This window comes from Micromesistius poutassou, assembly GCF_964030765.1.
Source record: "Micromesistius poutassou genome assembly, chromosome: 10".
NCBI lineage: Eukaryota > Metazoa > Chordata > Actinopteri > Gadiformes > Gadidae > Micromesistius > Micromesistius poutassou.
Window position 1 is genome coordinate 15,711,251 of NC_140280.1, and position 24,324 is coordinate 15,735,574.

The 24,324-nt window shown below is 41.6% G+C and overlaps 1 protein-coding gene across 1 annotated transcript in view; it reads left to right on the forward strand.

The window, feature by feature from the left end:
• opcml (opioid binding protein/cell adhesion molecule-like) overlaps window positions 1-24,324 on the forward strand; it is a gene marked incomplete at its 5' end in the record, with an annotated part of 95,947 nt that overhangs the window by 21,683 nt on the left and 49,940 nt on the right. The window contains one exon of the mRNA XM_084474193.1: window positions 14,582-14,817. Coding sequence (XP_084330319.1) covers window positions 14,582-14,817 — 236 coding nt within the window. The remainder of the gene's footprint in view (window positions 1-14,581; window positions 14,818-24,324) is intronic.

Consider the following 24,324-nt stretch of genomic DNA (forward strand, 5'->3'; position numbering starts at 1 on the left):
GTTGAAGATGAAGTTCAGAGGATAGTAGGGCAGAATCTAGAATAGTCTTTCCGTAGCGTGGGCTTTTACTGCAAGCCTATACTTTATGAACCATAACGGTTGTGTAATATGATGCAAAGTGAACCCGACCCAAAAAGGAGAATGGTATTGAGAGTAATTGGTATCATCATTTTTCATTGTATCCCTGATAGTTTATATACTTATATACTACTATATCAATTCTAACACAATGTACATCTATGGCCAAAAGCAAGGATTTTACTACATACTAGTAATGGTTTTCATTATGTGGCTATGACAGCAGGATACAGGACAACAAAAGTAATGTGGGTAATAAAATGAAAGTTGGATTACAGATAAATCATATTGAGGTCCTACTTGAAATGATAAACAGAAACCCTTCTAGATGGAAAACAACCGAAAACAAAAACAGGAAGAAGACAAGACAAGACAACAGTGTACCGGTCCTTTCAACCCGGGGAGAGCAGTGGGAACGTGACAGCAGGAAAGGCTGGTTCGCAGCATGCTGCCCTCCTCCATGACACCGTTAGATAGCTACTCCTTGTGAGCAACTGTCTCCCCATATGAGTGGGCGGCTACTGAATGTTGAATGTGTGTGTGTAGGAAAGAGAAAGATGAAGAAACTTCAAGGGGGGCGTTGACTGAATGTTTTAACCTGGACTATGACCCACCACCATCATCACTACTGCAATGGAATTTCCATGGAACATGTTTCTTACAATTATAAAAAATTGGTGCTCATTTTTGCTGTTGTTATTTCTTACAAAGAAGGACAGTTTAGTGGCTTAGGCAATGGAATCCGACACAAAAGATTCTGGGTTTGATCACCGATGTCTACAGCCAACCTGTAGGTATCCTTGCCTAACACCTCCCCACTCACACCTCTTTAAGTAAAAATGTTTTTATAGATATAAGATAAGAGTCTCCTAATGACAAAAAATACTAGTAAATGAACAGTCAATGATTAGATCATTGCTTACTGATGAATAAAGCCCCTATCTCCTGAAGTATTAGGCCTTTGATAAGGTCCAACCAGCTATACAGACCTGATTAAGATCCACCAAGACCCGTTTCAATGTGGCCGTGTGAAGCCACATGTAACTGGAACAAAGAGCAATAGAAAAAAATAGCGCAGTAGTAGTAGGTCTCCAGCTTCAAGGTCTAAACTGTGAGTTCACTGCCCAGATAAGCAAACCCAGTGGCCCTTAGAATATTCTAGACATTTAATGATGATCATTGCTGTTCAGAGCTTGACATTGGGGACTGAGAAAATGGGAAAATAGCACACAGTTAGAGCATCAAGTAGTATATTATTTGACCTGTAAAAGGTAGTGAACTGTTATTTCTTATTTGGACTACAGGGAGCCCCAAAAAAGGATTTTATCAAAACAAAAAGTCTCTAGTACACCATTTCTAATCATGAAAGGCAATCATTATTGTTACATGTTACATGTGACATTTTCAGTTACCCCGGCTTTGTTTTATTCTACTTGGATCACTCGTTTCAGATTGCTACACACCCATACCCGGCTTGCCATGTGAAGAAAGCTTTACGTTGAACTGAAAAAAGCTTAATTGGACATGTTGGTCTTAAAAGCCTCCAGTTGCATGCAACATTGACGTCATACATTCTCCGAACACAAATATAAGTCAACACCATTGGCATTTATTTTAGTTGTGTGTGTGTGTGTGTGTGTGTGTGTGTGTGTGTGTGTGTGTGTGTGTGTGTGTGTTGGTTGAGTGAAAGTAAAGTTGGTGGTTCTGGGAGTTTTCTGGCAATTAGTGGTGTTCACAAAATTATTTAGTTTCTAGAAGGGAGGTTGTGTTGTGAGGTGTCAGGAAGTGTTGGTTTGTTGTGGGTTAGGAGCATTCTTGCAGGAGCCCATGTGCATTGGCTGGTGGTCATTCTTTTAATAAGTTATAAACTGTGTGTGTATGGTGCAGCGTCTGCCATTTCAATCTGTATTCCCACATGCATTATGTCAGCACCATTATAACAATTTTGTTGCTTATTTGGCTAACTTTATAAAGTCTGTTTTTGTCAAGTACCATCATTTTTTCCCCCAAAAGGAATACCACTTCTTATTGTTTTAGGAATTATTTAACTAAACTCTCGAAGTGTAGTGTGGAGTTGTGTGGAATTACTGAGAGTTGTCAGATATACTGTAACACAATCTGAGAAATGTGCTTTTCTTCGTTGGTTGCGAATCTGTGATCACAGCAGAGGGAATTGTGATTGGCTCACATTGAGAGCAGCAGTACATGACGCATTTCCTCTTTTCGTTTTCTTCTTATGTCTAAATTGTTGTAAAGTTGCACATGAACAGAGAAGAACAGACCTGACATGGTACAGTACCCATCTGGGTCAAAAAGGGCTGACAAAGACAGAAGCTCATCCAAGCTCCATCAAGGAGGGTGTTAATTACTCCTGCCACATACCGTTTGAGGCCTCCTTTGTTTCGTTATCACACTCAGATCTGTATTTACTTAAGTTTAGGTGTTACTTCTCATTAAAACTGTGTGTGATTCTTTTTATTTATTATTTTTTTATTTCTCTCGTGATAGCGCTGGTCAGTATTGGACGTATTTATTTTAATTGCAGAAGGTGTGAGAATTTGATTATATTACTGATTATACACTAATAAGGGTTGGGTGACATCCATTATTAAAACCGTAAAAATGTCTCTGCAAAACATCTGGGTTCAGGGTTAACAGTCCGAAATAAGCAACTCCTATATGTAGGTGAGACAAATATCTAATGTGCCATGAGCTACTAGGCTCTCTTCTGCCAAAGAGTAGAAGCAATCGTCTGCAAATCCCTTATTCCCTGTATTCTAGTTTCATCCATAACAAACCCATACAAAAATACTGTATAATGCTACCAGGCATTTTGGGGTAATAGATTAGCAATTAGGAATGTACCTATCAGATTTGTTTGAGGCCAATTCCGATAACAGATTATTTTAATGTGTGATCAGCCCATCCAATTCCGATAACAAGGATTTCCTGTTATCTTGTGTAAACACTTTTCCATGAATCAATTGAGCCAAAACAACATGTTGAATATCCAACAGCATAAATAACCAGTATGCAACCAGTGTATACCGTCTGACATTGATTAATATAGACTGCCTATGCCATAACTTTGCGAATAGAACGGAAGAGTACTCCCGTAACACATCAACGCTTCGTGAAATCCCTGCCCATAAAAGGAGCTCTGTCAAAGGCTTCACTCACAAGATAAGACAACACTATTTTGGCATCTGCTCATCTTCCATTGAAGCAGCGGAGTAGCCATAGTTAGTTGCACAAAGAGCTGAAGGAATCAGTGGGAGATGCCTTGTCCTTCAGATAATTCATTCGTTGCAACTAACATGGGGATGAATAATGAATAGTTTAGGTCTGCTATTTAAGTGCTAACCTAAAGATGCAGGCTTGTTATTGCATACTAAAACCAAGATCAATGAAACAGGCTTTATCTATGGTTAAGTGTTGCCTACCGTTATTGAGAGTCAGGGCAATTTAAAGAGGAATTCTGTTAAATGCAGGACAAACATTAATTGTTTTACTGACTGAACATGATGACAGCACGTCTTGTGCATATTTGGTTTTGAGTCACGTGATCGGCTCCTGCCAATCTGCCATCGGCTGATTACCATCACGTGTTGCTAGTATCAGTGCATCGATACTAGCACTATCATTTTGCTAATAACTTAGTGCAGAACTTTCTGTTAATAGGCTAGGCCTATAGCAATTATTGAATCTGTATTATATTTGGCGGATTGGAAACGGGGGATTTTTCACCTGGAAAAAACCAGACCGGGGCCGTCAGATTTAACTAGCACAGTTACTGTGATAGTGCTAGCTGCCATTTTAGTAATTTCCCTATCCTTGGATCATCTCTCGTGCTCACTGCACATCCACACTGATTGGCTGATGTGGATCAAATTCTCTAGCCTCAAATGACAGCAGCGGATAGTAAGCACCACCCAAGATCAGCAGCGGCAGAAATTTGAATAAATGTGAAAAAAATTAAACAAGCGCATATAACGACAGACGGTTTAGTGACCAGTGTAGATATGGACGCCCTCATAATCGTATACAGCCATGATATGCCGTTGTATTGGATTTTTTTTTAACGAGTGCCAAATGTCACACATGTCCAACCGCACACTGTTATTATAGATATTCTGGTTAATAAATCTTGACCTGCACAACGTCTCACACCTGCTGTCAATTTCTCCCGTCGTCGTGGAAACGGAAGCGCCAAGCCTCCAGCAGGTTATCAGACACGGTCTGTAGTAATGCAGATGGATGAAGGATAAGTCCAAACTGATGGGACGGATGACGGACAGCTGTATCCAGGGATAAATCTGGTTGTCTGCGGTCCAGCCAAATTGACAATCCCTGTGTGTTGTGAGGGGTCCCATTTCAGACGATAGACGGTATGTTATTCTGCCTCCGTCACACGTGTTAGCTCAACGCCGTCCGGCAAGGAGGAACTCCCGGAGCTCTGCAGCGCGAGAGGAAATATGTGTGAAATGATAGGAAATTCTCTCTAGCCAAAAGTGACACAAACGATAAGTCAAGTCAACCGGTACATCTGCTCCATCCTATGGAAAAGTAAATCAAATTTATAGCCAAAACTAATGAATACACCTAGAAAAAGACATTCAATCACCCAGGGAGTGTGTGTGTGTGTGTGTGTGTGTGTGTGTGTGTGTGTGTCTGTGTGTGTGTGTGTGTGTGTGTGTGTGTGTGTGTGTGTGTGTGTGTGTGTCTGTGTGTGTGTGTGTGTGTGTGTGTGTGTGTGTGTGTGTGTGTGTGTGTGTGTGTGTGTGTGTGTGTGTGTGTGCTCGGCATTATACTGACAGGTAGAAAGCTGTGAGCTTTCTGGGAATAATTCTCACTACCAATCCTTACTTTATTCATGATTAGCATTGAATCAATGCATTTATCAAATTTCAAGTATAGAAGTAAGTTATTTCCCCCCCAAGCGTTTTCTTGGTACATAGCAACTACCTGAGCATGTCTGTTTTATTGAGAACTTTAATCAGGCAATGTGGCATCGTTAGCTGCTTTTGCATCTTGACATTCAGCATATTAAGCCTGGGCAATGAAACAAAAAAAATCAATTGCGACGCTCACAAGCCACCACTCACTAAGTCATTAAGGCAGCAGTGCATGTTGCTGCCATCTTGTCCACCTTTTAGTCGCTGGCGCAGGTCGCAGGAAAACTTCTGCAAGGAGTTTTTTTTCAAATGTATTATTCTCAAAAGCCTTTGTTAGATGTACATTACGCACAAAACAGATTGCATTTTTTTGCAGCATAGTTGGCCTTAATTCGTTGTTGAGTTGGTGTTTTTTTTAAGGTGTCTTGATTACTGAATTGGTGAGGAAGAAGAATGTTTCTCTCATGTCTCACGGGGAAAAGAAGCAGTAACGTCGCTGTTGTTTATTTATGACGCTAATGTAAGTATAGATATGGTTTATATGAGTGCACTATTTGTCAGTAGAGTATTGTGCAGGCTTGTTTGTGTGATGTGATTATGGAAGGTCTGTCACAATCCTTAAACTTCTGAACGAAAGCTGATTGCATAAAATGTGTATTCCACGGTGATGAAAAACAATGCTTCAATAGTACACATCTTCATTCATCCAACCAAGGCAGGGGAACTGACCCCTCGTAATCGGCTAGGTGATTCATTGAGGCGCTCTTAGCCGACAAAGGTTTGTGTAAGTCTTGTAGACTAGGCTTATGTTTAGTAATGATAAGCATGTGCTTTCATTGTTGTAGTCTCCCAAGGGTTAATTGTAGTTGAAACTGAAAAAGGGTAGTTTGCCAATGCTGAGTGACTGTCCTGGCAAGACGAGTTCCCTTGCGTTCGACAAGTTGTACAATAATGACGGCGCACAAGGAACCCCCCACCATGAAGCTCAGAGTGAAATGTATAGCAGGCAGCATGGCTCTACGGCGGTGGTGTTCTCCAAGAATCTCATCTCATTAGCAGCTTAATGTTGTGTGAAAGATATTGAATAATTGAAATTGAATAACTAGATATTCACGCCCCGAATTACAGTGATCTGATTCGGGAAACCGAAGACGCCATCCCCGCTATGAGTCCCGTGTGTATTGTTGCCGAGAAGACGGGGCTTCCAAGCCGTCGGGCGGCAGCACTCCTCAGAGCCATCGTCAATATTTATACACAACAGTGTCTCCTGTTAGCTGTACCGGAAACAGGAAAAAGAAAAAAGGCTCCGGCGCATGAGAAGTTTTGTACGCACCAAAAAGGTCTTTATAAAAAGTACAATTGAATGTCAAACCTAAATATGCCAATGATAAAGATTTGACACCACTTATGAAGTTTTTTTTTCAGAGGAAAATAGAAAAAATGATTTATGACTAGTCGACTAATGGCAGGTGGCACGCTTTTTGTAGGCCAAGGAAATAGTACAATGCACTGGAATGCCCCATGGTTTCCACACTTTGCCGGCCGACATCACAAACGACTAATTTTATATTTCTATGTATTATTGTCACAATCTCAATCTCACCACTAAAACATTTCTAATAATATTCCTTTCCTATGACACCCATACAGTGTCTAGCTTCAAGGTCAATTCCATGACGATGCCATGGCAACAATGGACGTCACTCTCTCTCCGATCACTCTGTGTGGGCGAGGGTTTTGACGTTGAATGATGGTTGCCTTAACTTCCCCTGTTTAGCTTCCCACTGCTCCACCTTACTTTCCCCTCCCTTTCCCCCTCCCTTGAGTGTAAGCTGCAGAGGCAGAACCGTGGCTTGTTAGCCGTTGCCTCTGGTGGGCTCTTCGCACGTCGGCCGTAGTCCTCGGCAGAATATTGTCTGTGACAACACCCTGCGGTGTGCAGCGCTGTATCTTTGCCCTGGCCTCTCATCTTCCGCACCAGCACATGGAATAGTTTATTAGCCCACTGCCAGCTCCCCGTGCAGAATGGAGCCAAGGCCAGCCGTTCGGTTCAGCAGTCGTGGTCGCAAGCCTGTCATTCTTGGGATGGAGTTGCCTATTTCCTGAAGGGCAGGACATGTCACGTGTCTCTGGCGTGTGCGCGCGCTGGCTGACTGGTGTTTGGATCCGTCTCTGTGTTGGTATTTATTCAAAGCAACACAAAAAAAGAAGCCCAGCTACACAAACTGAAAAAAAATCTGCTAAATATTACGCTCTGGATTTCAAAGATAATATTCTGCGGATTTACATAAACCCAGTTGACCCCCTGAGGGCATGTGGTTTTACCCTCCATTTCAATGCATCTTTTAGAGCAATTTTGTGTCTGTGCTACATTGTAGAAGCAGGCATTGCAAACGGCACTTTTCCCCATCCCTTTTAAGGTTGAGCTTAAGATACAATAAAAGTGGGGTTAGCTGTTTACTCTTTTGTTGTGAGTGGAAAATGTCACGGGTTCAGTCTATAACAGGGGGGGGTGGGGTGGGGGGGGGGGAGGGGGAGAAGAAATTAAGAGGATGTAAATATGTGGAGATCTCTCAAGCATACCTTGCAAGGCGTATATACCTTCGATACGTTTGGTATGCTAACAACACACAAGGTGATCGTATAACAATGGAACAAGTATGCATGACACATTCACATGCATGTTTATCTTGTCTATACAACGAGAAAGCCAGGTTGTTATATATCTCAATATGTGTGACGTAGGTAGGTATGGAATGTAGTCTAATTGAGTGTTGGTAGAAGGATGCAAGACAGGTTGGGGCTTAAGAAGTAGTATGCCTCCTGATTGGTAAACAAACATACATACAGAGAAGTAGCACATTGTGAACTGAGTGTATGCTGTAGAAAATGTAGCAGCTGTTTTTTATATTTTTGCACCTGTGTTTTTCCTCAGACTCACTTTGATTGGCATGTATTTCTTGGTGCCAGACAGACGAACAGAATACTGTGTGCCACATTTAGCAAAATGCAGATTTATGCTGTGCCTTCCTAACATGATAAAACTCTCCTAATGAAATGCTTTCTCTTGTACACATTCTTATTTGTCATTACCAGAGTGGCTACAAGCACATTTGCTTGTCGTTTATGTTCTCGATATTTCTGCTTCAAATATTTAAATACAATACTGAAAATATGAAGCTTGTTAGAAGTCTAAATTATAAAGCATATTATAGGAAACACATTTTCACAGTTCAGAGTAAATATAAAGCGACACTCAAGACCTTAGCTATTGTGCCATAACTAAACGGGTAAAAAACTAACAATTTCATTGTCATAGTGAGAATAATTCAAAACATTCCTGAAAGAGCAGATTCTCCGAAGCATTTCCTCAAAGTAACAAGCGCGTTTGGGCTTGCTTCAGGGATATTCATTACCACAATGAGAAAGGGCATTTTACCGTGGAACACATTTTATTGGGTTTTCTCTTTGAAGGCTTCACTGTTGCTCTGTTTGAAAGGAGAAAATAAAATGACTGTGGCACACAAAGTGACTTTCTGTCCTGTTAAAGTCATGGTCATCTTTTCCTAATAATAGTGGCACATAAAAAATCCTGGTCAGGAAAACATTCAGAAAAGCGTTTCATGGCGTAATACAGCGAGGCGCGAATACAGGATCAAAGCATTGGGGATCTTACACTTGAAAGCTCACCGTGGAAATAAAGAAATCAACATACCTTGTATCTATGTACAATATATATAGGTTTGGCCCAATAACAACATTCTTAGCATCCCTCCCCCAAGTCCCTCCTATGTGGTCTCATGACTTCATTTTTATTCTGTATAAAAATATACTGTATGAGATTGAGACGAAAGAAAACACATTGCCAGTCATGCATGTTATAAAGTATACATTTGTGTGGAAAATGTACCTTCAACAGCTGTAATGGAAAATTGAAACTAGAATACCCTTTTCATTGCTCTTAAGGAATGTTGATAGCTTTCTGTCATGCCGCAGCGTCTTATTTCTCTGGATGAATGACATATAATCCTATAAAGTGTGCTAAAACTGCACAAAGCACCTTTCAGAAAGTTTAAATTTAGTTTTGTTATGGGAAACATATTTTCTTCTCTTTAAGCGAACCATTGTGTGTACCAAATGTTTATTTTTTTTCAGACTACCTCGTATAGCCAGCTAAACGGATCAGTGAATCATTTTTATCCCAACGATCCTATCAGGGTTCTTTAACATCATTCACATTGTTTCTGCCACAGTTTGCTACTTCTTATGTTCTGTACACTCTCGAAAGTTGTCTCACTTGGCTTTAGCTTTCTAAGCAGGCAAATCAACTTCAAATTGTTGTTTTAATTTAATTGTCTCATGCTAGCGACATTCGCTTTAATGGCAAACCCAAGTCTTTAAACCGATTTTTAACACTGACGGCTATAGTCAGCCTTAAGTGTGTGTGCGTGTGTGTGTGTGTGTGTCAGCCAAACAACTTTTCAGTTTGAACCATTTTGTAGAAATAGGCGATGGCTCAAACACAACCAGTTGTCAGCTGCTAGTGTCATATACTAAGAATAAACTTTTCTCAAGAAAGCTGTACACAGTTCCTCTAATGTCCTGTTTGACTTCAAATGTGTTCAGACAGCGATGACAACTATCTGCAGCATTTATGTCAATTTAAATGTAACACATATTATTCCTACATGGCACAGGTGGGTTTTATTTACACTCAATTTACACCTTTTTACAGGGAAAAAATACACACTTGGCATCCGGTTAATAACTTGGCAAACTCTTCCCTTCACACCGTTTTAAATGCTAATACGGCGTGTCATGCATTAAAGTGTCAGCTGCACTAGCCGTGCTGACGCCCACCACTGTACTGATCTGTATATGTCCACAGCATGTATGTGACTAGACCGTGGCAAGTGTTCAAGTCACCCACAGTCATGCAAGCTGGGTCTTTCTGGTAAAAATACCGTACGAGAAGTGACAAATTATTCATGGTAATTCATTGTCATGTTAGTTAATGCCGTTTGTTTATGGAATATACTGTCCAGGTGCAATCTATTCTGTTTGATGCAGGTGAATATTTTGACTGGATGCTATTTTCACAATAGCTGATAAGTAGGGGGTTATGCGTGATTTATGCACGATTAGCTGAGGCGGAACGGTCAAGCTTACTGTATTTTCAAACTGGACACATTTTGTGTGGTCGATTTTTGTGTGGGCGGTTGGGTGAGTGGATTTGTGTATGTGTCTGTGTACGTGGAGTGGTGGGTTGGTGGGTTTTTGTGTGTGTGTGTGTGTTTATGTGTGGTGTGTGTATTTGTGTGTGTGTTGCACTTGTGTGCATGTGAGTGAGTGTATAAGTATCTAGAACATTGCTCAACATTCACAAAGTAAACAAGGTAAAGAAAGTTACGTTGAAGACGAACACCCGATGTCACCTCCACATGCTAATATATTTGTACCATTCAAATGCAATATACGCAAGTTTAAACTTTACATGAAACCTTGTGCAGACCTTGTGTTGCGCTATCCATATTCATGTGCTATTTAATGGCAATTAGCATAATACATGTTTATATTTATTGGGACAGTTGTACCGTGTACAGTAAAAGTCAAGTAAGTTGTCCCATACATAAATGTTATTAATCAATGTGCTACGTATTCTGAAAGCCATTGAAACATGGACAATATTAGTCTGATTTTGGTCATATATTGTTGCAGAAGCGGTACGTGTATTCGTATTGTTTCTTACAGTACAGGTGCGCAGTGCGCAGATCAGAATCCAATTGTATTCAATTGCATTGAGCAAGCATATCATTTTATTAAAGGTGACCCCCAGGTGTGGTGGTATAATATGTCACCTTTTAAATAATTATGCAAACATAAAACATTATATATATATATATATATATATATATATATATATGAATCTACGCAAGGGAATTATCAACACAAAATGATCCTTGTTTAGTCTGATGTTCTGTCGCTTGAGACACAGTTGGATACCGCACACGCTGCTCTCGAGCACGGAGAGTTGAACCCACACACAATCAGCCACGGCCTTGGAAAGTTACGGCTTTCCGACTGCACTGCAGATCTTCGGAGCGAGACCCTTCCGCGGAAAAAAACGTTGTGTGCATCCCCTCCCTGAAATCGAGGCAGTGCTCTCTCCATAGGATAACAATGGAGTGGGACGCGCATCCTGTCCATCTGCATCTCAAGTAACAAATTGATGTGGAAATTGACAGGACTAGGCAAACAAATTAAACGGCAAAGAAAACCGCAACAGTTTCTCCCCGTGCAGCATCCAGGCAACAATATGCCGCTGATTCTGCTAGAGCAAGAGATCACCTCAGAGACAGCGGAACGAATAGGCAGATATGAGACCCTTCTCCGTGCTGGAGAATACTCGGTTCACTCACATGTTTAAGGGGCTTGACCCGTGGTTGCACTGTTACTTCCCACACACATTTTGCCCGGAAACATTTACAGCAGAATAACAAATTGACGTGGAGTTGTCAGAAAAAGTCTTCTATTGCGCTGCAGGCACGGTTGTATGTCCAGAGATGCAGAGCAACATCACCTCATTACTGCACACTGGAAGATAATAAGCCCAGCCACTCTTTGATTGCATGTTGATAAGACTAATGTGTGACTTCAGTTTTCCATACGCTGCTGATCTATGCATTAATTTGTTGAAGTAGGGTTTCAATTACTATTTTATAGTTTCTGCTATTCAGCAGGCATGTTTTGTTTCCATATGATGCTGGAAACCAAACTATCCATGTTGTTTACTGTTCTGATGTTTTTTTATCTAAATACAACTAAGACATTCCGGCATTTAATTTGTCGATGTAACAAACCGTACCTTATCGTACCATAAGGTGAATTTTGTAAGCCGTTATACATACATATATGTATATGATATAGTAACAAAAACTGTTTCTCTGGTGTTTCCGATCCATTGGTGCGACTTTGATGAAACGCTGTGATGGAAGTGGATTCTCATCTGGCGATGGGCTCTGACCCTGGTCGGGCAGACGGAAATGGCAGGATGATTTATGATATTCATCCAATGTAGTCCATTGGATTGAGGGATGGCCTACAGCAATGCAGGGGGAAAACAATATGTCCTGAATATGAATGTTTGCGAGTCACCGCTGATTCCCTTCCGTAGTATAGATGGGAGCCGGGGATGGTTTAACCTTCTCTCTCTTTATTGTACCGAAGAGAGCTCAGACCTGTTCTAAATTGTTACCTGTATTTGTCCATTTGATTGAAATAGATCACATTCGCCCGGCGATTGAGAAGTGAGTAGGGCTGTACCATGTGCCGTAAACTCACTTTTTCATGACATTTCATGACACACGTTTCATGACATTGTTTGGGGTTTCGATCGTTCTCTGTTGTTTCTTTCTCTGTGTTTAATTTAACCGTTAAAACGGCCGTGTCAATACACAAAATAATTTCAAAACAAAGGCACTCACACAAAGACACACGCCCTGTTGTGCTCGCGACCAAAAACGAGCAACACGTCGCCGAGTGGAATACACGTCTCCTATTAGTTACTGAACAATGATCAAGCTGCCATAAAGTGTCTTTGGGGAGAGTTCTGTCTGTTGTCAGCGTGAGTGCTTACATCTGGGTCGTTGTTGACACCACCATCCATTATTTGCCGCTTTTCCAAATACTGTATCACAAAAGTGGAGCCAATTTGAAAGGCGCCTGACACATGCCGTTGTATTGAATCATCGCGTGCTGTCCTGTCTGCCAGGCCTCTTCGCAGTGGAAACCCTGTCGGAGCAGACAACTTGTGAAAGTGGCGTTTAAGAGCAAGGCCAGCAGGCTAATTGTATGGTGGTCAATTGAGAGACACAAACAAACTCCATTCCCTTGTGAACAATGAAGAAAATAATTACCTATTGAATAGGAGTAATGCTAATTGTGAAAATGCTGCCGTCCGAAACTTCAAATCGGTGTCAGAGAAGCATTGGAAAAGTGTGACTTCATAAACGTGTTCACGTGTTTGGAGCAATATTATATTAGAAATTGTAAGTGTTGATTTAAAACTTTGTTCAAAATACTAATCTTCAGAAACAAGGTGTTGAATTTCATTTTATTTTCGATATTCTATTTATCTTGCTAAATTCATCAGGCTACAGAATCCCCCCCCCAACACCCCACTCCACCCCCAGTGTTTTTACTGTACACTTTTCGGTCCAACAAGAGTCATTGGCTTCAGGGCCGTAGACTCTCAAACCGAAGGAGACACAAACATCCCTTCATTTTGAGCAGACGAAAAGGACTGACACATTTATTGTTTCACAAGGTATCTCGGCAAATAAAACAAAAAACAGTTGACACTGGCTTGTCCTTAGGTGTGTCCTTTAACCTATTCGGTGAATGCCAATCCTGTAGCATTCTTACGACTACCGCTATCTTAAATCTCACCTCTTGAGTCTCTGTGGATTGGTGACCTTGTTTGTATTAGAGAGGTCATAGTATAATCGAAATTGTCCGACGCGGACCGGCTTAGATTTGCAGAGAAAACAACCAATATGTTGTGAAGCGTATTGGGTTTTAAGGGGTTCTGAAAGTGATCCTGATATGCTGCAGAAAGCAGCCCGTTTGACCTCAGCCTCACGGACAACAGTTCTTAACCATGGGGCTTTTTTGCATACACACAAAGGACCTATTTGTTTTGCCTAATGATGCAAAAAATGTTTTTCCTTGGCATGTTTTACATTAATTTGAAAGAATGAATTGTAACACTTGTGCTACCTTGATGAAGCTGCCAGTATTTTTATAGGGGGAGCTCCCTCGGAGGCCCGTTTAACAACAGGATTATTTGTCTAAAGAAACACCTACTTTAGTTATCTTATGTGGCCCTGAGGCAGAGCACTGCCTCTGCAGCATCCATTTTAAGCTGCTGCTTCCCAATAGAAATGAACATTTGAGCATATCAATTTGAAGTCAATGGTAGGTTTTACTTACACGTCATTATTTAAACCATTAAGCCTGATAAACCAACTGCGGATATAGTGTTAATGAAGCTGATTCTTGTATGAGAGGACAAACCAAAAAGCATTGTTATGCTGGAGTCAAACAAAATGCTGTTGTTGGGCTGGCGTATGAGTATGGAGGAGGGCGCCTCTATAATTATCATCTCAAGTTCAGGAACAGCAACTTTAGCGGGGGCAAAAAAAAACAACAACAACGAAGATTGCGTGTATGAGATACAATGCCAGCGGAGGTTATCAGGTGATAAGGGCGTGTGAATGTATTCTCGTCCATGAATGCACGAGAGCTGCTCAGATCACTGTGGCACTGTGTGTGCGCGCATGCGTGTGTGTGTGTGTGTGTGTGTGTGTGTGTGTGTGTGTGTGTGTGTGTGTGTGTGTGTGTGTGTGTGTGTGTGTGTGTGTGTGTGTGTGTGTGCGTGCGTGCGTGTGCATGTGTGTGCGTGCGTGTGTGTGTGTGTGAGCATACTGTATCTCCTCACCGCCTTGTCTTGTCGTCCCGCCGACAATCGCATCGTGCGTGCGCTTTTGTGTGTGTGCGTGTCGGCATACTGTATCTCCTCACCGCCCCGTCGCCGTGTCCCTAAACAGATGCAGCGTGGACAGCAAGGTGACGCGGGTGGCCTGGCTGAACCGCACCACCATCCTGTTTGCGGGCAGCGAGAAGTGGACACTGGACCCCCGCGTGGTGCTCATGGAGAACACGCCGGTCAGCGAGTACAGCATCAAGATCCTCAGCGTGGACGTGCACGACGAGGGCCCCTACGTGTGCACCATCCTCACCAACAAGAAGCCCAAGTCCACCAAGGTGCACCTCATCGTTCAAGGTGAGCGCGCAGTTGCTTTTTCACTGGTTCATTAGTTAATACAAATGACCGTATAAATCGTATCTTGTCGAGATCGTATTCATTTGTGTTGTGTTAATGGAAGCTATACTCAGGCTTTAAGAGTGGATACACAAAACATACACACGCACATTAGGAGCGCGTTACAACCCATGCGTCCACGACACACACACATTGGGCAAGGCTGTACAGATAACATCACATTGCAGTATCAACATGTTGTGTAGTCTCTTCCCCTACTGCAACTCACACATAGGACACATATGCAGCCTACAATAGACTAGATACACACACACATCGGGGCAATGCTACACAGATAAGATCACAATACAGTTCCTTCCTGGTGTGTAGTCTCTTCCCCTTCTGTGACTCGCACATAGGAAACATACACAGCCTACAAAAGACTAGATACACGCACACATCTGGGCAATGCTACACAGATAACATCACAATACAATACCCACACAGTGAGAGTTTATTTTTTTTTTGAGTTATTTTCTTCTGCTGCTGCAACTCAATTGCAATTGAACACAACACAAACATCGGGACGACGGGTTGGTAGTGTCTGTTCTCAGTCGGTACACATTGCAGGGGTTGTCGGACTAGCGGGACAGTTTTGAACCAAACTTACTGTTGTGGAAGTGGGGAAAGTTGCGGCTCCAAAAAGAAAATCATTGGTTCACAAGCACTTTTTACTTTTTTTTACTTAAATTCCACTATATATTAGAGCTGTTGCTGAAAATGGGCGGGGGTTTAATTTGGGGTTGCTGATGGATATTGATTTGGGGACAGTGAGAAATATCCTGGCTCCCCTTCGGAGCAAAGGCCTACTAAATCAGCTGTCAGCAGATAGACCTTTGTTATCATTTACGATGAAATCAATTTATTTTCACGCTCAGTTTTCTGAAAAACAATCTATACCTCTCGTGCCCAGGATGTGAGGTGTACATCACGGACGCTGAGCTAAATTTAATCAGGCGCTGTAATTAAAAGTAGGGAGGACGCAAGGAGAGATTTTTTTTCCAATCAATATGAATGTTATACGAAGACACTTCATATGAAAGGTTTTTTTTTTGCATGTACATTGGCAGCGGTGGAAGCCTAAGCAGAAAATTGCATCACTAGCTTCTTAAAGTAAATTGATTTTTGCCTGACGGACCGAAAATATGAATGGATGAATGATTTCTATATAGACTAACAGAGAGGTACCTAGACACTACATTTCTCATTATCGCCACTCTCTGTACCTCTCTGTTGATGTCAAAAACTGTTTCTGGCACAGTTTAAATACAGAATAGCACGGGGATTGGAAGAAAGCTATGGCAGGGATGGACATAATTCAGCAATTACCGAGTACTGTATTCGTATTGTACAATGTTTAAATAGACCATTGTTAGAAAGCGCACACAAGTTTCAATATATATCTCTTAAACCGTTCTCGCATTGAAAAATGCCATGTTTCCATTAACCCCATTTTTGCCTGTAGATCCGATTGGTTGTTTTTTTTGCACCCAGAGTAAGTCCAGGGGACATCGGTGAATGTGCAGGGCCCGTTGTGACTTGGCCAGACTTGTGTGCGACTGTTTCCGTTCTGCAGTCAAGAAAACACTCTGGTGTTCCTGCGATTTATTTGTTTCAATTTATTGTCCATCTGCTTGCTCTGTCGTTCGTCAGTGCATTGTCTTTAAATAGAGAGAGTGTGTATTGAAAACAGCTTGTCCTGACGTCAGTGCTATGGGTGGAATGTGCGCTAATGGCTGTGATTAATCCAATGCATTGATGAATGTGTGGCGCTCGTGGCTGCACACACTCGCTGTCTATCATGTAACATGAGGGAGACGAAGCGGGTAGCGGGGGAAGACGAGGGAGCAGGAAGAGGATATGAGGAAGGTAGAGATGATGATGATAATAATAGATGAAAGCCACAGCAATGCAGGAACTGTATTATTCATGGGAGTTATCCTCCCGGAGTCTGTATGTTTTTCTATGCCGTTAATGTGTGTGTGTGTGTGTGTGTGTGTGTGTGTGTGTGTGTGTGTGTGTGTGTGTGTGTCTGATCTGCCCGTGTCTACATGTGTGCAAATGGGGATGGGGGGGGGGGGGGGGGGGAGCTCACCAATGCCCTTAAATAGCGAAACAAAATTATGCATTCAGATCTCTGCTAAGTGCATTGCGTGGGAAGTAGAAGTAAAGGGTCTCCCTTGGTGTGATCGTTTATTAAAATAGTTGATCACCATGCTCCCGACATTTGCATAGACGTCCCTGACCTCCTCCATCGTCTCCCACCTGCCCCCCAACCCACAAGTCTCCCCTCTGGAGCACCCCCCCCCCCCCCTTCCCTTTGTGGAGGATCAGCATGCCTCCCACACTCCAGTCCAGTCACGGGCCGATGGCCCGGGGTGAGGGATGAATGAATACGCTACAACATCCTACCTTCCCGGCGCGCCCAGCTCCTCGGAGGTCCGTGGGGAGGAGGTTCGGGTCCCTGCTGTCCCCGCAGCTCTCTTCTCATCCCCAGCACCTCTGAAATAGAGATTTGTGTTGAACCCGCACCCGGGGAGGAACTCTGGAGGCCAACATCAATCAGCTCAGTGACCTTGTCAGCCTGTTCTCCTCTCCCCCCGCCCCCCCCCCCCCCACCCCCCTCAGGATTATGGACATTTGCTTCTTCTTTTTTTCCTCACATGTGGCTCGCACAGAACAGGCGGTGGCTGTGAAGGCTCAAATGGGGAGATAGCGCTGCATTACCGCTCACACTTGTTCTGTGGTTCTGCAGCCTTCACAAATGGCCAGCACTGGGCTGGGGGAAGGTTACGCAACAAGGGATCGACTGGGAAATGTGACTGGTTGTGTCCTCGTACAATAATCAGAATGTATGGTATTTACTTTGCCATTCCTCGACTGAATTCTCTGATATTGTTTCATGGCAGCCAAGCAAAGAGTGCGAGCACCCCCTTTATACACTGTTATTGTTGCTATTGTTATTGTTGAAGGCCATGGCCAGTAGGGCACATTTAAAAGGAAAAGTCTACAATGCTGCTTGTGGTCCCTGTGTGCTTAATAAGTCAACCATGAAAATACAAAACAAAACAAAATAACATAAACCATCAATGGAAAACTTTGCATCAGAAAACCTGTGATGGAAATGCACATAGTGATGCGGTTTTTCAAATAAAAAGCCTATAACTATATTTACTGACCAATATGTTTAAAAAATGTAATCCAATGTACAACCTGCAGGACACCCCCCCCCCACCCCCCCTCCCGAGTGTCCACAAGTAAAAAAACATAGTCATAATGCACAGAAGTATAGCATTTGTCATAATATCACTCAGAAATGCATTATTTATACTTTAAGGTACCACAAAAGCAGCGATCCATTGAAATCGTTGATCCATTTGGTCACGTTCACAGCGGGGCCCAAACATGCGCAAGCGTGTCTTCCGGAAGATTCCGAGTTGGCGTTGCTTGGAGCGGGAGGAGTTCCATTCGGTCGTAAAAGCGTAAAAACAAACTCCCAGAATGCAGCGCAGGGCCTTTGTGTTTGGTTTCATTGAGAGCGACGATGTGGCATTTGCAGTAGCGATTAGCGTGCGGCCCTGCTCCTTTGCCGTGGGACGCTGGAGAGGGAGCGATGAGACCGGGCCCCTCCGTGCACAAGGCTCTAATAAACTTCAGGGCTCATTACAAAGAGGGATCGTAGAGAGGAGGTAGTCCCCCTCCAGCGGAAGGGCGAGTAATGAGCCATTGGAAATATTCTGCATTAGGATAAATTAAATTGGAGAGTGAGCCCTATAAGCTTTGCTTGTGTAACACATTAGAAAGCACTTGTGCTCTGCTGAAGCTGGCACTGATTTCACTTTCAATTTCTCACCTCCTGCGTTCCCGAGCTATTTGGAGAGATTTGCAGCTCTCTGCGTTTTGTTTGTTTTTCCTACTAAACAATAAGATACTGTACCAGCCCTTTGTTGATCATGTAAACACAGGGCTAGTATGTTTAACTAGCTTCCATGTCTTTTAGCTAAAGGCTTCATCAACCCCCACGCTTTGCTAATCGCTCATAATTCCTTATTTGGTTTTAATTGTTTTCCTTTTTCACCTTTAGACATCTCTTTACAGTATGTACACCTACGCATACTAGCCCTATGTCTGTCAAGCTGTGCAGCACTAGTACGTCTCGTTGCAGTTCTTATAGGTGCTTTTTGCGAGAACATTTTTGTTATTAATTTGTTTTTTAATGCTCACTTTTATGGATACTTTGCTCTGTAACCTTATGCAATCCTTGGGGGAGTCTTTAAGGTTTTCTTTTCATCTTATCTTACATTGTGAAACAGAAAAGCAAAACATTCCAATCAATCCCATCTTAGTTTAAATCAGTCTATTTACAGCAGAGCCATTCAAAGATATTGTACAATCCTAATACTTAACAGGCAAGTGTGAAACCTATGGAAGTAAATCTGTCTGATCGGAATTTGAATGAAATGCACAGAATATTTATGCATTGAAATAACGTATCTGGATTTTTTGCCACTGAATTAAAGCCATTGAATTTTTAGCTCTGAATATTTATGCATTGAATTAATGTATCTGAATTTTTGCTTCTGAATTTAACTAAATATTCAAAAAATTCTAAATTCAAATAGTTAAAAAAATTCAATAGTCTAAATTCATATTCATAATGCTATGTAATTATTTCAACTTAAATATTTTCAACGTCCCCAAATTCAACATGCCAAATTCAGCTGCAAAATTCAATGTACGAAATTCAGCGTTAACATCGGGGGACCCAAGAAAGAGCAATCGATCCCAGATGCTAGATCGCGGTTAAGCAAGGAGAGCGAGCGGGAATAATAAGAGTGTCACTCGTTGAATACCTGACTGTGATGCGGGAAGGCATGTGCAGAGCAGGTTTTAGCCATGTCCAACGGCAACGGCTGTGATGATGGGTCTTTCTTTTTTGATACAAACGTTAATTCTAAACAGCATTTTACACAGTAGCCTATAATAGGAAATGTTAAAAGGTAAATCAACCTGACTGTAGCTTTTTATGGGGAAAGAAGCAACGATGGTGGACCGTATCGCCCTATCCATTGTATGGGATTGTAAAATGCTAATCAAATCAAATGTATTCATTAAGCACGTTTAGGTGAGGGGGGGAGTATTTATGTGTTTGTTATAATGAACACCGGTTTTTTTTAACCCTTTTACTCCAGTTTGTGAAATAGACGATGAACTAATGCGTGTATGTGAAGTGTGCGTGTGCGTGCGTGCCTGTGTGTGTGAGTGCAGTGAATTGGCTGGATTTGCATGCAGCGTAAGGGTAATTGTAGTGAGTTATGAGCCCAATTTATTAGGGCGCCAATTTGGGGCGATCCGAGGTGCCGATCCAGCTGCCCACTGTGGCACGAGAGCGCAGAGCCGACAGTATTGCGCACTGGCAACTGAAGCAGCAGCAGCAGCCTGTAGTTCCAGTGGAAGCACGGCGTGCCTCGGGAAGAAAGCGCCCGACAGCAACCTGATTTTAATTCTCATATCTCATATCATCCTCTTATCTGTATCATGCCACTCAGTGCGCAATACTGTCGGCTCTGCGCGCTTGTTGCGCTCTCGTTATGTCGCCACAGAGGCATATCAACCGTTTTGCTTCAGCCAACATGCCCGGTGTCCAAAACAAATAGACCCATTCCGAGTGATCGATGACGATACAAACGTTACATTTTAAGCTTGTGCATGTTTACGCACATGAACCACTTCATGCCTGATGCCTGTCTACGCTTCAAACTCGTGCATGTTGTAGAAAATGTGCAACAGCGCCCCCTGGTGTCACACTTTTCGGTGGGTCGCAGAATTCGGTGTAACACCCGCTCTCTCTCCTTGCTTGATCGCGATCTAGCATCTAGGATCGATTGCTCTTTCTTGGGTCCCCCGATGTTAATGCTGAATTTTGTACATTGAATTTTGCAGCTGAATTTGGCATGTTGAATTTGGGGACGTTGAAAAATATTTAAGTTGAAATTAATACATAGCATTATGAATCTGAATTTAGACTAGTGAATTTTTTATTTCACTAGTCGGATGCGTTATTTCAATGCATAAATATTCATAGTTAAGAATTCAATGGCTTTAATTCAGTGGAAAAAAAATCCAGATACGTTATTTCAATGCATAAATATTAAGTGCTTAAAATTCAATGGCGTTTTATTTAAAAAATCTGATGAGACAGATTTACTTCCATAGAAACCTGCATACAGAATTTAGATTGTAGAGGTTTTTATTTTCCATCTTTGTATGCAAATTACATTCACACAGCCCATTATGTTGATGATTATTATGTGATGAAATCAAAAAATAGTGTGAGAAAAAAAAGATGCTTGATGCATGAATATTCTGGTCAGAGATACCAAATACCCATAGGATCATTTTCATCGCTTGAATTGCTTTTTAAGGAACAAATTAAGACAAGCCTCTCAGTACAAACAGTGTTAGCAAGCTCAAGAAAAGTCAAATGGGGCTTTCAAGCACATGCCAATCCTTAGCAAGTTGAAATCCTTGATAGATGCAAATTCCTATGAAATCTTTACTTTACTTTGTTAGTCTCTATGCCCAGGGAAACGGCAAATACATTCATCCAAATGGTTGAGCAAATTTTACATCCTCTAGTCTTGCAGATTGTGTCTTGAATGTTTTAATTAACTTTTATTTATTTTTATATTTATTTATTTCAACAACCAGCAGGGAAAGTCAGGGAATGGAATTGAGTAGGCTGATGGCATGAACAGACATATGAACAGAAAATACATAATGTTCCAAAGAGCCCTTGAGAGAAATGAGACGTTAGATAATTGTTACCATGTTGTGTCATTCTTATGCTTAAGTGCTCGCCGATGATGAGCTGTCAATCATTTCCGCTCGGTTGACCAAGTGGCTTGTCAAGCGATAAAATGGCAACAACTGTGAAATCTCATTGGCAGACAAATCCTTTTTTTAAATAGCTACACAGGGCTGTATGCTGTTAAACTACTAAGCAACAGATTTAATCTTCATCTTCAAGTCATGTTGATTGATTGTATACATTTCATTTGGATTGAATGACAGAAGTCTGGGTCGGTGTTACTAGAGAACTTCAGTGAAAATAATGCTAAGGTTTAGCACGATTGACAAAGACAGTGGTATGTTAACTGTTAAAAATTGAAACATGATTGAATACACATCTCAAACTACTAGACTACACTAATTCTTAATGATCTGACATAAACCAACACTAACTTATAACCTTTTAATGAAAAAATGTTAAACTTGCCCGACAAAAAAGGAGTGACAATTTGTAAGATAAATGCTGGTTACTGAAGAGTCGGCCGTAGCTCCACAAGAAGTCACAAAATGGTGCCAACGGAGCCATCAGTTGGCATAGATATGTCCCAATAATGCAGTTACCACCCTTTCCATATTCACTGCCTTAGTAACACTTATGTGATGTGACATTGCATCTTTCCACTGTTGGGGACAATTAAGCAACTTTAACTCTACTTAACATTCAACAAAGCACAGGCCACAAATTCATTGTTTGTTTGCTAAAGTTTTGTTCAATCAATCTTGATGGATCATTTTCCCTATTTCAATGACTGTGTATCTTTTATGTCTGTTAATGGACAATAACGGTCTGGGTGATTAAACCATCGTAGCCGTCTCTCCTGGCTTCACTCCTTTACCAATATACTTTGTCAAATGTTATTTTCTTGTAGAGATTCAGCATAAGAACATTTACTGTGACTGCGCCTTGTCACTAATGTATTCCGTCTTTTGGAATCAATGCGCCCAAGTGCTCCCGTTGTTGTTTACGTAAACAATAGTACTAGATGAATCACACTACTTTCAGTTTGCAGTTCAATGTGTGTCAACACATATTCACTCACATATTCAATTATATTGGCCGGTCAACTGCATCAATCTAGGAGCTACGTACACAAATGTGCCCGGATGAACCAGCTCCCCCAGCAAGCAGCAGAGCTTGTTTCTCAGTTACATTAATTACATGTCTCAGGACAATATACTCATTCGGCCATTTTGTCATTTCGGTTTGTTTCCATGTGGCTGTCATGGCATTGGAAGCAAGCCCAGAACGTAAGATGAAATGTGGGTCCCGTAGGGTAAAAAACCTGCCTTTGAACCAAGACAGAGAGCTTAGCGGCTTGGTGACAGTAGGGTTGGCCCAAATACATCATTTCAAGCATTGAAATATTTGTTAGGTGTCCAATCGGATATCCGAATAGTCGGTGGGGAAAAATAGAAAGAAAAAAAATCCATTCATAGTGTGTGTCTTTCACTGTCGCCTGCTATGTCTGTTACATAGCAGGCGGAGACCACTGCCGCAGTTGATTATCAAGTTTTTAATCAAAACCTAATCAAGTTTTTGCCTTTTTTATTTCCTAACATTGTTCAATTGGTAAAACAAATGTGTTATTTTAATAACGCAAAATACCAAAGCGTCAGTGGCTTCCATTCCACCAATCAGTCCGAGTCGGACTTGGTTACTGCAGAGCTTCAATGCAGCCTAAACTTTCCAAACTCACATGGTTTCCAAAGTATGAGAGTAGGCCTACTTCCAATCATCACAAAGCAAATGGGTGGTTTGAACATTGTGCAAAGTTTTGAATCAATTTCACGATCGGACTAGCTGTCCACAGCTGTCAAAGTGTTCCGGAATATTCAAATAATGTTAGAATATCAAACAAAAAAACTATTGGATGATAATCTCATATTTCATATTTTTCTAATGATGGCTACCCTTACCTCAACGGATGCCTTGAGGTGAGGTGTTCTTGGACGTCTAGGGCCCTTACATATATATTTTATCACTGAGATATTCAGATGAAATGTAACCTAGCCTCCTACGTTCAGTTCCCAAATATGCATAGACATAAAAAAACATTTTTTGTATGTAAATCTTTCATAGAAAAAGCGAAGCATTCAAATACCGCATTGGGATTTGAATAATGAATCGAGATTTGAATACCTTCCTAAGGAAGGAATATCCAAATATTTTAATATTCTGGCTCAGCCCTAGTAGACCTCTTTTTGCCTTAAAACTGTTGTACAACTAGCCTAGATTATATCCACCTTCCCAAGGCTTCCCCTTTCACTTCTGCGCTTCATCACACAAACCCAGGTTGAGATGTTTTTAAAGAATCTCCATTGTCTGGTCTGGTTTGGTTTTCTGGTGTTGGATTTTATTGACGGACAATGTGCACAAAACGAACACCCCTAATGTTGGTGTGACAGCTAGGATTTAGAGATGACGCATGTCACAAGAACTGATCTTAACCAAGGGTTGAAGATCAGGCCATCCTTAAAAATATTTCTGTTTGCCGTAACCCGACCGACCCTGTCCATTTAGGACCGACCCAAATATATATATTTTCACCTTTTAGTCCGACCGACTTGCCAGTTGTAAACTTGCGTTAAGACTCTTTTTTTTTTTACTCTTCTATT